The 15,703-nt window shown below is 36.4% G+C and overlaps 1 protein-coding gene across 1 annotated transcript in view; it reads left to right on the top strand.

Annotated features, from left to right (window-relative positions):
• Positions 1–2,085: 2,085 nt before the first annotated feature.
• The window catches only part of LOC109098912 (regulator of G-protein signaling 12-like), a 44,110-nt gene continuing 30,492 nt past the window's right edge, over positions 2,086–15,703 (top strand). The window contains 2 exon segments of the mRNA XM_042759237.1: positions 2,086–2,350; positions 4,049–6,150. Coding sequence (XP_042615171.1) covers positions 4,189–6,150 — 1,962 coding nt within the window. The 5' untranslated portion in view covers positions 2,086–2,350; positions 4,049–4,188.

Here is a 15,703-nt window from a genome sequence, read left to right as displayed (position 1 = left end):
TCTAATTGTGGACATGAGATGGTGTAAAGAGAAAGGCAGTTGTAACTGAATGTGCTCAATAATTCAACCTTTCATTATTGAGAGACTGACTAAAAAAAAAAATGTTTATCCATCTTGGGTGGCATAGAAACCTTCACTGTAAATATAAGTCTATTTGAGAAGCTGAGGATGTATATTAACTTGAAGCATGCTTTAGTCTGCTTTCAATATTGAGTCAGTATTTTATGTGATGGCAACAACTTTTGAAACGGGGTGATTTGTTATTGTTAGTCGGATCAGTCTACATGGATATTGCATAACTGTAATTACCAATGCAGACGAATCTGGCAAATTACATGACTCATGGTACGCTTGTTAATCTGCTTCCATGGAGACAATTAGCTGGTTATGTCTATTATATAACTGTATATTCTGATTCTGATAAGATGTTTACTTTGTCTTAGTGAAGTGGAATATGCACATAGCAGTTAACTGCTCAGTGAAAAGCCTTTAGTTCCCTGAAAAGTATTGTCAGATTCATCTTGCTTAAATATTGCCCCATGCCTACAGGATTTCTTGCAGATCTACAGAATATAGAGCCAATAAGAATATTAGATTCACATAACAGTCAAATCTACATACTGTTTCCCATTGAAACACTTCTTTAACGGCTCTGATGGCAGCTTTGAAGATCTTTAAATCTCAAGTCTTTTTGGGCTTAATACAGTCATGTTAGGGTTCATGTGCAGCTGGAATAAGTTGAATGGCTTTAACAATGTGGTTGGACCAAACGTGACATACTGCAAAATTAATGTTACTACTCCGCCTATCACAGTTTCATAAATATCATACGATAAATACCTTTTATCCTCTTTAGTTTGTGTGCTTAGGAAGCTTCATTTACAAAAGAGAGGGGAGAATCCTGACTGGTTTAATGCACCTCAGATGGGAATAATTTTTAAACCACTCCCCTTGCATTATATTGTTCTTTTCTAGCAAAATCTGTTTTTTTTTTTTTTTCACAGTTAAAACTTGATGAGAGAGATGAGTGGATTGCAGCAGCATGTCCCATAATTATCACAGTACGATGCCATGATGGTCAAGCACCGGAGCTTTTTATTTTTAAGAAACCTAATCCCTTTATGTTATTTATTTAGCTCACTTATGCAAACTATAGCAGGTAAAAAGGACAAAAAAAATTGATGAATTTATTTTAATGGGTTGTTTTAACGTCATAAATCATGAAAATGTTATAACACAGAAATGAATAAAAGATGTAGAATGTTCCATTCGTTTAATTGCTTTTTTTCATTGTTTATCACATATTGTGGGGCTTGTTAACCAGTGACTCAGAAGCTAAATTCAGCCTGGCAATAATGGGAGTTTTAAAGGGGAAACAGGAAAGACACTGTTCTTTTTTATATTATCATTATTTTGTAAAATGACAGCTGGGTATTTGATATGCACGTTAGATTTCAAATAAAAGAGCTAAGATTTGCTAATTGTCCTTCAGGTAATATGGCCTTTAAAAGTAGTTTAAGAGCCCTGAAATATAGTGATTACTTCTTTTTATCGTTATTAATTTTTAATATCATGTAAAAATATAGTGATTACTTCTTTTTATCGTTATTAATTTTTAATATCATGTAAAAATATAGTGATTACTTCTTTTTATCGTTATTATTAAGGTTTTTTTTTTTATTTTTTTTTTACGTTTACTCCTAGGCTCTGAACATTTTCTACTTCAAAGTAGGATGTTTTATGAAAAGCACAGGTTATTAACTTTCTGAGCAGAACAAATGGAGGATTCCAAGCCCAGGGCTTGTGTGTGTGTGTGTGTGTGTGTGTGTGTGTGTGAAATAAAATTTTACATTATGTTGATGTCAGGTCAACAGCAGCAGCTGTTAATTCTTAACTAAATTAATTACTACTAATAATCTTGAAATAAACCATATCTCTCTTGATAATTCCATGCTTTATGTGTTATTGAAAAACCTTGGATGGGAAACTCTTATCAACTTCTACAGTCTTATTAAAAGAACAACAACCATTTTTAAAATTACTTTAAATGGTTCTAGTGTGAACTTGGCAGGATATTTTACTTTATGCCATTCAAATTACTCTTAAGTACCACATCTATATAACACAGGGGATAAACTGAATTATAGCCCTAAATCTAATGTCATGTGAAGGAAAACCCCTATTCCGGTGCTGCCCTTAAAGAAGAAAAGAAAAAAACTGAGATATAGTTTCCTCCTCCTGCTCCTGCTGTCCACACACCAGCTGCCCTCTCCTTTTGTTTACTCCTCATGCAGCACTAAGGTTACAATGCCATTAAACTTCACATCAGGTTGGGACACATCCGTCACAAGTAAGAACACTTAATTGTCTAATATATAACTATGATCTTTAACTCAGTCTTATCTGTACTGAAATGCTACGAATTTTTTATTTCTTCCTCACAGGAAAGTTTCTGGGAAGTGGCGGCTAATGTTAGCAACGTAGCCATGAGAATTTCTTATACTTTCTGCAGATATTAAAACTTTCATACATTGCAGGTAAACGATACTGTGATGTAACTGCATGCGTATCTATACTGGGTTATCGTTTTATAGCTTATAACGAGTTTTGTATCAATATATGTTGTCAGTATCTGGCTATTGATGCCGATAACTCAATACCGTTAGATGTTACTCACTGCCCAGCTGTTCCTCAAGAAAACCAACACCGAGGCAGCTCGGCTCTCTACCGATATTAAATATTAAATTCATCTCAAACGTAGTAGGTAACTTATTAAGATGTGTACAGTGGTGTTTTACTTTTTTAACGTGTTTCGCTCGTGTTGATTCGGACACCTGTAGCATAACTTTTGCGGTCAGTTGGCGAGTTTCCGTCAAACTGGGCTGGGGTCGTTGTGGAGATGATTGACAGCCATGGAAACCAATGAGCGATGAGAAATATCTAGCGACAGTCCATTGTCATGGTTACACACGTTGACGCGTGGGCATTCCAACAATGGGAAAAAGAAGGCGGGACCGTTAGCAAGAGTGGATGAGTCTACTTCGCATCTGTAACTTCAAGAAAGTTTGTAGGAAAATACGGAAAAGATATCGATGACAAACACTGTTACATTTGTGAGTTTCTGTATCCTATCAGTTTTCTATCCTATCAGTTTCATGTTTATTATTATAAAATGCTAACTCGACGCCACTTTTCAAAAACACTTTCCCCCGTCTTTAAAATGCATATTGCATATATACACTTGCAAATGTCCATTAAGTCTTGTATTTTTTATTTAGTTAGCATATTGTAATTTCTATATTGTTATATTTTATGTACATTATATATAACATTACGTTATGTGGGTCAGTGCCAAATGGCGGCATGACAAAAAGATATTTGGAAAACAATTTCCAGGTTCTTAGAAATTGAATCCCTGTAGTCATGTTGGTTCCATATATATTTATTTGTTTATCAGTTACACCACCTGGACATTTCTGATTTATGGCCACACTAAATAAATAAATAAACCACTGGAAACATGCTGATCTTGGAAAATGTAAAACTCGTACACTTTTGGTATACATTTTTAATGTATAAAAAAAAAAAAAAAAAAAAAAAAAAAAACAAGAAAGAAAAAAGTCTTGTCATTGACCCATACACATCAATGCAGATATATATGAAAAGTTTGTTTTGTGTCATTTTTATGAATTTAGAATAATGCATGATCCCTGTCTGATACCCACCCTACTTCTATTGCTTAGCAACAATTACCTGTCCTCTATTTCTACCTGTTTCTTTCTGGTTGGCAGGTAAGTGAGAGGGTGGGTAAAAAGTGTATATCTGTATGAAAGCCTATTCTGGAATGAACCAATAATCATGACTAAGCAGTAACATATTTGTTATCACAATTCTCAATGTTTTAAGGAATCTCTAATAATTTAATCAACTTCAAATGCATATTTTAACAACTGAAGTGACATTTTCACCATTTCCATATACTTTTCTCTTAATATGTTTATTAATTTGTCAATGAATTAATGACCTTTTCCCTTTCTTCTTTGTGAAGGTGTTGTATGAATATTCAGGCATGCACCACGTTAGGGCCTTAGACTGGGGCTCTGGAGCTGGAAGGATGATATCACTAAACTCGCCATCTCTGCTTTTGTGAGCCCTAGTCAGAAGAGAGTAAAACGGACTGAAAGAAGGATGTTCAGACAATCAGAGCAAGGCAGGAGGCGTGTGAATGCCCAGCCACATGCACGCATAAGAGGGGTGGAGGTTGCGCGGGGAAGAACAGGCTATGGCTTTACACTATCTGGTCAGTCTCCATGTGTGCTAAATTGCATCCTGAAAGGTAGTCCGGCTGACTATGTGGGACTTCGCTCCGGAGATCAAATACTGAGTGTGAACGACATTAATGTGTCCAAAGCATCTCACGAGGATGTTGTCAAGCTGATTGGCCGCTGCACGGGTGTCTTATACTTGGTCATTGCTGAAGGCAGTCATAACAATGCACATCTAGATTCATGTTCAAGCGATGAAGAATTGGGGTTCCATGACCACAAGGGCCACTGGTTGCGGCCAAAGATGGACTCAAAGACACTAGGTATAAACCGTGCTGAACGTGTTGTAGCGGAAATGCAGTCTGGTGGAATCTTTAACATGATCTTTGAAAATTCAAGCCACTCATCCAGCAGCTCGGAGAAAACAGTAGCTTGTGCCTCTGCTTCTAAAACAAGGGCCCTCTCAGAGCCAGACTTCTCGTACGGTAACGCCGGCACCCGACGGAGTGATCCCAACTTGCTCACTCAAGAGGAGATGGCCAAAGTGCTCAATGATGACTCTGTGTTTGTTGATGTGTTTGAACAGCAAGATGAATTTGCCCTGTTGAAAAATGCAGACTCTGCGGGTATACTCAACGTTGGGATGGTTGTGGGATACTTGGGATCTATTGAATTGGCTTCAACAAGTGCCAATTTGGAAAGTGACAGCCTGCAGGCGATTCGTGGCTGTATGCGGCGTCTGCGCGCAGAACAGAAAGTACACTCGTTGGTCCTACTCAAAGTCATGCATGATTGTGTACAGCTATGCAACGATCGAGGCGCTGTTCTAGCCACTTACCCTGCAGAGAAGTTAGCATTCAGCGCAGTGTGTCCAGATGACCGCCGCTTCTTTGGCCTTGTCACAATGCAAGCCACAAATGCACATGCTGTAAATAGACATGGTGAAGAGGAGCAAGGCTTGCGTACGTCTTGTCATGTCTTTATTGTAGACCCGGAACTCTGTCATCATAAGATCCACCAAGGTGTAGCCCGACGCTTTGGCTTTGACTGCACTCCAGACCCAGATAACGGTGGCTGCTTGGAGTTTCCACCGACTTCACAGCCACTTCTACAGTTTGTGTCTGTGCTGTACCGGGACATGGGAGAATCTATAGAGGGTATGCGAGCTCGAGCTTTCCTCGATGGTGATCTAGATGCTCAGCAGAACAACAGCACAAGCAGCAACAGTGACAGTGGCATCGGTAACTTCCAGCCAGAGGAGAAGAACAACCGAGTCCTTTTGGTTGACTTGGGTGCAAATCCTAGTCGCCATGTTCCCACAGGACTATGGGAAAACCCACCAGGACCTCGTAGCCAAAGTGTCCTAGGAGGTCTTCCACCACCGCCGCCGCCACCGCCGGTCTCACATCGAAATGGCTACCGTCCTGACCAGTTTGTAGATCACCCTCAGCCCCATCCACATTCCCACGGAGACCCACCTTTGCTTTCTAGCAGGCATCTAAACTCCTCCTTACGGCTGGATGTGTCAGGCCTTCCTTCACGCTCCCACTATTCCGCCCATGGCAAGAAGGTGACAGGAGCATCAGGCCAGCGCTGGCTGCCAGTTCATGTCATGAGGGACTGGCGTCAGGGACACAGCAGTGATCAGGAGTCTTATGCAGAGTCCACAGACGGATGGTCCAGTGCTAACTGTAGCACCCTGCCACCACCCATGAGTAAGATTCCAGCTGACCGGTACCGTGCTGCAGGCGAGATCGCCTCACAGCCTCACCGACTCCATGCACGGAAGGACGAGTGGGCTAAGAAGCTGTTTGGGGAGAAGAGCCTTCGAGAGCATCAGCAACAATCGAACGACTGCAGAAGAATGAAAGGTTCAGAGAAAAAGGTAAGATAATTTTTTTTTACATTAAAAAGGCCCCAATTCACGTTATTTTTTTGACTTTTGTGAACAACTTGTTTGGGATCACAATTAGTAAGGCTACCGCATTCCAGAGGAATTGACCCAGAAATCGAAATGCATTCAGAATTACAAAGTTAACTGATCTTTAGGATTAGGAAGAATTATTAAGTAATGATTTTAAATTTGACACAAGTGCAGCGCACTGGTTAATGAGCCAGGGCATGTGTTGTTCAAACAGCTGTTGTTTATCCAAAAAGGCTTTGCAGACATGTGCCTGGAATGAATATCACTTTTCCCTTGTTCTTATTATCAGGCATGGAATGATCCTTTACTTTGCGGTTTGCATTAGGAATTTCTGAAAAAAAAGAGGAATTGCAAAATTTCACTCAATCTTAAATTCTCACTTATTTTAAGCTTAAAATATGCTGTTGCTGTTATAATTTTGCACTGCTCAGTAAATGGCACAAACACTTCACTGTCAAAAAGAATTCTGTCAGGTAGGTGACATGCGTAGCCAGGCTGAAACTGCCTCATTTGCTGCATCAGCTGCTGCTCTTGGCTTGGAGGGAACATGTTAAAACTGACCCTGAGATGAGAAGATACAAAGCTGGGTTCTTATCATTCTCCCAGTTGAAAACTTTCAGTTCAAATGGCTGTGAGCTCCTGCTCTGATCTGACTGCCTTTGATGGGCCTCCAGCAGCTGACACCAGTTCACTCATATTCAATCAAATCTTGAATCTGGGTGGTAGATTTTAAACCACTGAAATTAATCTGATCAAGATACTTTTAAAAAAAAATGGTTCACCCAGATATGAAAATTCTGTCATCAAGTCATGTTGCTCCAAACCCATATGATGTTCTTTCCTCTGTGGAGCACAAAAGGAGAGGTTTAGTAGAAGATTGATGCACAATTTTTCATAAAATGAAAGCAGATAGGGACCAGGGGCTGTTAACCTCCAAAAATGATGAAAGTAAGTTGCCATAAAACTACACTCTCAAGAAATGGTTCTAAATGGCACCAGATTAGGGTTCTTTTGGTCGGTCATTATGTCTGTATTTTGAGTGACAGTTTCTGCAGATATGACAGCATCGTGGCAGAAAGGGTTAACCTAACCCAAATGAGTTTAGAATTACAATTTGTCTCTTTCATTTAAGTAAAAGCAATTGTTTCTGAAGGCCAAAATTGTGATTGTCACATTATTGTTATTATTATTATTTTGTGTGTGTGACCATTTAAAACTCTTAACAAAATGGATCATTCATTTAACGTACCTGTTACTTAATGGAGAAGAGGAGAGAAGTACCCTCAACTGAGCAGAGTTGGTGTTTAGTTAAAAAAATAAACATGATTGGTAGGAAACAGTTGCAATTTCTAAAATCTAACAGAGTTTCTAATTTATGGACAATTTAAGAATGAAATCATTTAACTGTGGGGAGTGTGTTGACACTCTGTGTAGTTGGATGGTTGAGCTCCAGAAAATAAAAAATTAGGAGATTTGTCAGAGATTTGAAAAACAAAACAGCTCTAAACTCTTAACACAAAGAACCATTTCAAAATGGTTTGAGTGGATGATAAGGTTTTAAATAAATCTGTTACCTTGTGTAAAGAACCATCTTTTTTTGTATTGCAGATGACTCATACAGTATATTGCAAGTTTTCAGAAGCCATATGATACTTTGTGTTCTACAGTTGAAATTAAAGTCATACAGGTTTGGATCGTCATGAGGATGAAATATCAATATTCTTCAGCAGATTGGCTATTGACTGGACTATTTGTGAAGTATGAAGCTCTCTAAAAACACAGTTTCTCAGATAAAGTAAAGCCCATAAGTGCTCCACAGGAGCCAACAGGCCCCAAACTGGCCCAAACCAACAAAACAGACAACACTGATTGGTTTTCCCAGAATAGTATTGTAGATGTTACATGCATCTTCTGTTTCAATATCTTCAGGGACTACTAAAAACAGTAAGGCTTGTCAGACATCAGTGGTCTGCGTCGACTTCTTTAAGCAATTGTTTTTCAGTTCATTCTCTGCTTCTTTCATTCTAGCACCACTCATATAATGTGGACATTAACATCAATACTTTATGTTTAAATGTATATATCTGTATAAGGAAAAGGGCTATTTTTGGATGCTGTAGCATTTCTTTAAGGTCTTTCCACAAATTTTCAATCAACTTTAGCCTACACTAATTAATTTGAATAGTGTGGCAGGTGAATAATTAAAAACTCAAATATTCAATGTAGTCTCTCATTTATTGAGGTAATAAAAACTGCATACAAAAATGTAGTTGGTAAGGTGATTCCAGGATCTGTTAATATGGGTGCATTCTAGTTGAGTGCTGTTGACATAGCGTTTGTCTCACACAGGTGGTGGCAGCCATGACTGATGAAGAGGTGTGAGGTATCATGCCAGCATGAGTTTTAATAGTGTACAGTCAACCTGAATAAGGCTGATAAATTATATTTATTAATGCTATTAAAGGGTTAGTTCAGCCAAAAATTAAAATTATGTCATTAATGACTCACCCTCATGTCGTTCCAAACCCGTAAGACCTCCGTTCATCTTCGGAACACAGTTTAAGATATTTTAGATTTAGTCCGAGAGCTTTCAGTCCCTCCATTGAAAATGTATGTACGGTATACTGTCCATGTCCTGAAAGGTAATAAAAACATCATCAAAGTAGTCCATGTGACATCAGAGGGTCCGTTGGAATTTATAGAAGCATCGAAAATACATTTCGGTCCAAAAATAACAAAAATTACGACTTTATTCCGCTTTTTCTTCTCTTCCGGGTCTGTTGTGAGCGCGTTCACAACACTGTAGTGATGCTGCTGACGTACGACGCTGCTGACGTGTTTTCTTTGTTATTGGGCGCACCAGAAAACACGTCAGCAGCGTCATACGTCAACAGTCACAGCAGTCGGGTTCACAACAGACCCGGAAGAGAAGAAAAAGCGGAATAAAGTCGTTATTTTTGTTATTTTTGGAACAAAATGTATTTTCGATGATTCAATAAATTCCAACGGACCCTCTGATGTAACATGGACTACTTTGATGATGTTTTTATTACCTTTCTGGACGTGGACAGTATACCGTACATACATTTTCAATGGAGGGACAGAAAGCTTTCGGACTAAATCTAAAATATCTTAAACTGTGTTTCGAAGATGAATGGAGGTCTTACAGGTTTGGAACGACATGAGGGTGAGTCATTAATGACATAATTTTAATATTTGGGTGAACTAACCCTTTAAGTTATTTTGGAGTCAAAAGCACCTGCTTTAATTTTCTTGACTGCATTAGCACACCCCTAAAGCACAGGGATCTATTCACAGTGGTTCGTTTCATTATGTTAGTTTAAACATTCATGTCTTTTTTTGTGAGATCATGAAAGAGACATCCACAATAACATGGGGTCATAAGTTGATCTATTACTCACCAACAGGCGGCACTGTTCCACTGTCTGTGTGTCAGTTACAGGTCAAATACTTGTTGCAGTATAATATGATGATTATTTTCCTTTGTCCATTTTACCCCCCAAACTCATTAGCCATTTCAAATGATTATTGATTTAGTGGTTTAAAGGTGGTATATATGAATGGCTTTAGATTCTAAAGCAAAATATTGGTAACACTTTAGATTAAGGAACACATAAGAGTTTTCCTCTCAATAAACTCCTAATAACTGCTTATTGAAAGTAAGTAGGGTAGTTGTTTATAGTAGTTATGTTTAGGTATAGGGTAGGGTTAAGGAATCTAGAATATGGTCATGCAGAATAAGGCAATAATATGGGCTCTATAAGTACTAATATGTGTTCCCTAATCTAAAGTGTTAATCTAAAATATCTAACAAGTTGGTTTCATTTTATTGTTTATTTAAATGTTTAAATATTTTTTTCATTTACTTTATTTTGTGTTTTGTTTCAAATAATTATACAGAATATATACAGTAGTCAACATTTGAAGTGGATCAAAAAAGTTCATCAAAGTTGTCCTAAGACAAGAACGGGTATTGTTTTGGTTTTGGGACAACTTTGATGAAAGGTTTTGATCCACTTCAAATGTTGACTACTATAAATATATAGTAAAGTAAAGATGAAAAGCTTCATTTTGTTATATTTTCATTTATTTTATTTGACTTATTATTTACATTTATTGGACATTTTGTTTCAAATGTTTATAAAATAGATATACTGTTCAAAGAAAAGATGAAAAGTATTTAGACTCTTTCTTGTTGTCGTTATGTCGTCCATATTTAACTTATTAAATGCAGCTTAATTCATACATCCACTAAAAGTCACTTTGACACCAGTTGGCTAAAAGTAATTGGAAAATTTCCCACCGTATGTACTGTATACAAGAAAAATTCAGTATATCATGTTCATATTATTTGTAAACTATTTGCCTACAATGACTATTGATCATGTGCTAGAACAAGGCATGTTAAGACTTAAGGAGAGCAGTACTAAACAGTTGTCATGTTGGTTATTATCAATACTGAGATTTCTTTTTCAGTATTGTGATGTTTACGGTTTTGATAATAAGAATCCTTATTTGCAGTGGCTGTGTTGTTATATTACAGTGTGGTGGAGTATTCTATAATAGATTTTTTGCAGATTTGCTTCATGGGCGTACAGAGAACAAATTCGTTTTGAGATGGTATGAAACAGATAAACAGCATGTGGAACATGTTTTTTTTATAGTGACATTTGTCATCCCAACATGGATGAAGTAAACAGGAAAGAAAGCTCTTCAGAGCTCCTCCCTGATAAGTCTAAGAGGTCGATGCAGTGCACAGTACGTCCCTGCTCCCCACAGGAATCTATGATGTTATCTCAACCCTAAGACTGACCCATCTGCACCCTAAGAGCGGAGCGAGAGCTAGAGAAAGAAAGACTAAATATACAGTTGTAGAGTGAATAAATCAATAGGTGAAACTGTGATGTGAAATGAAATAAAAAAGAGGATAGAATGTATTTTGAGACCTTTTAGCTTGTTTGTGTATCATTCACTCTTTGGCAACCTAAAAATAGCTTTAGGCTGTGCTGATGTAAGCATAGTCATATGAGCCTCATGTTTCTGTGTCTTTCTCTTCATCATTAGTCTTTTGAAGTGTATAAATAAAACATTCTTTTCTTCTAGGATTCAAGTAGGCTACTACACACAAAACAGAGCAGCTCCCGCTAACATCTGGAACATTTAGTGTTGTTCTCCAAAACCAATGTTGACATCTCTATGCTTCTTTTCAGCCACCACTCGCAAGATTCACCCAAGTAATGTAGTTTACTCCATGATATTTCTTTAGATCAATTCACAACGCTGTGGTGCTCAATTGCCATGGAAACCACTAAGGTGATCAAGAGGCAGTCACTCACGTCCGGCTAAGCCTTTCCTTCATTACATGACCAATAGTGTTTTTAATGAAACCAAATATGGGTCTAGTATCCAGACACCAGGACTGGATGCAGAATTTACACTCATTCGCTCTCGTGTTCTTTGAATTTTTGGTAGATTTCTTTTGAATTTTTCCTCTAAGTCACTTTATGCTTCAATTTGTTTCACATTACAGTTTTTTCTTTAAGGAACCTGTTTTCATCTGTTTCCATAGCGCAGATCATTGGTTCTCTCCTGATTCTGGGAGGTTTCTTTTTATGTATGTCATATGAGCATGTGTGTATGTGTGTTGTGTGATCATGGTGTCTATGCATGTTTGCCTTGAAATTCATATTGTGAGTGTGTGAGATTGAGAGAGATATTATGTAAATGTCCTGTCTTGGTAGCCTTAAAGGGATAGTTCACAGACAATTCTGTCATTGTGTAGGCCTGCTTACCTTCGTTCTAAACCTCTTCTCCTGGGGAACAAAGAAAATATTTATAAGGAAATATTATTATAACCAAAATGGTTTGATTGCCCTCTTTATTTTGTGTTTGCAGAAGAAAGAATTTAAAACAGGTTTGGGATTATATGAGTGTGAGTAAATTATGACAGAATTATATTTGGTTTAACTGTCCCTTTAAATGCAGACACATATGTGCATAGCTGAAGTATGTGCTGCCTGACTCTCATGTGTATGTAGTCACTGGTGTTGGCATATTTGTGGCTGTGTGCAAATGTTTGTTATCACTTGATGTGTCATAATGATGAGGCTGAACACACAGAGTTCGCTGTGTTTCTAGGCAACACAGAAGGCCATTTGATTACACTGCTCTTGTCATCTGCACAATCATTCTCTAAACTTTAGCCTATGGAAATGATCCCTCTAATCAGTCTGTCTCTCTGCCTGTCTAACCGCCTGACTACTAGTTCTCCCATCTTTGTACTTTCGTCCTTCTGCTTCTCTGTCTAGTGCCTGTTGATCTTTCTCTGAACACAAAACATGACATGGTTTAAAGTATTTACAGAATCGATTAGGTTTAATGCTGGTGTGTGTATTTTTTTTCTGTTAAAATACTTTATTTTATACCAGTTGAATATGTAGAGAATGTGTAAATACTGTTGCTTTGAAGCTTTGTTGAGTGTTATGGTTTGTTGAGTGCTTACGTCTTAATATCAATCAGACAAAGGCTACTACTTGCAATTGGTACACTAGAAAATGGGCAAAAAAAACTCTTGAAAGGGATACTCCATGAATGAAAATTCTCTCATTATTTACTTACCTTCATGTTGTCCCAGATATACATGACTTCCTTTCTTCAAATGGACACAAAGTAAGATTTATAGAAAAATAATCCTTCTCTTTGAGTCCATATAATGCAAGGGGATTCCCAGAGTTGACACTTTACAAAGTGAACATGACGTTAATCCATATCACTCCATTTGATGAATCAATGTCTTCTGGCTTGTTTGTTGAAAGCTGTGGTTTATATTAAATTTTTTAAATATTTATATTTTTCTTACACAAACATATTTAATTTCAATAGACATTGATTCATCCACTGGAGTCATTTTACTTGGATTTTGAAACATCAACTTGGGTTTTGTCCACTTGCATTATATGGACTGAAATATAAATATCTCCAAAAATATTTGTATTAGGGCTGCACAATTAATCAAATTTATAATCGCGATTACAGTTATGGATGCCACAATTACGTAATCATTCAAAGCGGCAATTAATCGTTTAAAGTCCACTGATGTTATTCTGCGTGCTTAAGATGCATTTTTTTCTTTCTACATGTTATCTTAAGGGTTTATCCTGTTATTTTAATTTTAGTTTTAGTATAACAATTTAACACCATTCATATTTTTACTTTTTTATAATTTAAAGAAGAAACCAATCCAATGTATAGTTTAGCCTATACTAGCTTAATACTATAGAAAAGCACTAAAAGTTTTAGTGTTTTCAGCTTGTTTATTTCATATAAAAATATGGCATGCAGTTGGATCAAACAATGGTATAAACTTCATTCAATATAAATTTGATTACGTCTTTAATAGATTTTTCCGTACATTTCTGCCATATGTACATATACTGACAGTCACCACTGATAAGCTACTACTAAATATTGCAGAAACCTAATTTTCTGTAAAGTTGCTTTGCAACGATTTGTATCGTAAAAAACGCTATACAAATAAACTTGAATTGAATTGAATGGAATTAAATTGTGATAATCCCAATTAATAATCACAATTACAATTTCAAGGGAATAATCGACAATTATGATTTTTGTCATAATCATGCAGCCCTAATTTGTTTTAAGAAAATTTAAGAAAATAAGTCATAAATTTCATGGGGCGGTACCTTCTCAAAAGGCACACATTTGTACCTAAAGAGTCAATATTGGCACTTAAAGGTACAAATTAGTACTTAAAGTGTACATATTAGTACCTTAAAAGTACAAAAGTATACCTTTTGAAAAGGTACCACCCCAGTGACAGCTTTTCTACCTTTTTTCTGAGAGTGTTTAATGAGTTTTTATGGGCAAAATCCAGTCATTTCATCTGGAATCCCAACAGTCTGGAAATTCATGTGAGTGTAAAAAATTTCCCAACGTAGATTACAGGTTGGTCTTACAAATTCACTGTATTCCGTGTGAGCTGTGCTTTATACAAATCTTTATACAAATAGCTACGCTATTGACAGTAGACCTATTTTGCATATGAAATTTTACTGAAAGTTTGCTAATGTGACTGCACCTTTACATTGAAAAAAGGACTTAAGTCATATCTAGGAACCAGAACATCATAGAGACTTAGACCCAACCTTGAAACACCCTAGCAACCATCCACAGCACCTTAAGATAGTGGCTGTATAGAGAGTTTTACACATGCAAGCGTTACGTATGCAAATTTCCTTAAAAAAAAAAATATTATGCAGTGCAGCTAATGGCACAAATGTTACATTTATCTTAAAAATCAGGAAATCCTCTTATTAAAAACACTTAAATGACAAAAGGAACTTTAGAACGGTATCCTTTGCATGGTTAATTTTTACACACACACACACACACACACACACACACACACACACACACACACACACACACACACACAAGCGCACATTTCCCCATGTGTCTGTTCATGTGATCCTGTGCTATAGCCAAACGTTCCTCTCATAATGAAATCAAACAGTGAGAGGAGAGTTGTTTACTAGCTCCTCTGTGTATTTCACACATGGAATGGAGAATAAATGTTGCTGTCCTTTTCAAAAATAGGGAGAGGGAGACAATGAGCTTATCACTTCTATTTCTCAGGAAACAGTTTTGGTAGATGGACACTGATATGATTATGAGCTGGGATTCATCCCACCAGACTCTCTTGTGTTTGTGCAGAACAAAGGATGAATGCAAATGTAGAAGTCCTATGAATGATCATGAGTGAACTTATATCATTATATTTCAAAGTGATTTAAAATAACTTTCACAATAAATAATCATTTAAAAATAACATTTGCATATATTGTAAGTTGTAATTTATTTCTCTGATCACAAAGTTGAATTTTCAGCAGCCGTTACTCTTCAGTCACATGATCCTTCACAAATAATTCTAATATGCTGATTTCCTAATATGCTGGCATTTAATATTAGTATAATTTAATACAATTTTCATATTTCTATATTAAAAAGTTTATATTTAAAACTTTAATTTAATATCATTTATGCAATTGTAATTATAATGCAAATTAATTTTTAATATTTTACCAAGACAATTCTCAGTCAGTAAATGTGGATTTAAAGTGCTCTCTTGATCTTGGTCTTACAACACTATCTATTTATCAAAGAATCCTGAAATAAAATGTCTTTTTAAAATATATTTAAATAGAAAATAGCTATTTTAAACTGTAATAATATTTCACAATACTAATATTTTTTACTTTTATAAAATCTGAATTGTTAAATCTGAGCTAGCTGTACTCATAAAATAAAATAAATTAAAATAAAATTAATAAATTCTCTCACATTCGACTGTTTTTGAGTTCTATTTCCAGCAAATGTCTTAACGTGTAATTATTTGTATGTAAAAAAAGTTTAACAACTGAGGCATAAATTCAGTGAGGTTCACACAGACACTGGTGAACAGAAACAGAATAAT

Source organism: Cyprinus carpio, chromosome A1, assembly GCF_018340385.1.
Source record: "Cyprinus carpio isolate SPL01 chromosome A1, ASM1834038v1, whole genome shotgun sequence".
Taxonomy (NCBI): Eukaryota; Metazoa; Chordata; class Actinopteri; order Cypriniformes; family Cyprinidae; genus Cyprinus; species Cyprinus carpio.
This window is presented reverse-complemented; position numbering and strand designations above follow the sequence as displayed.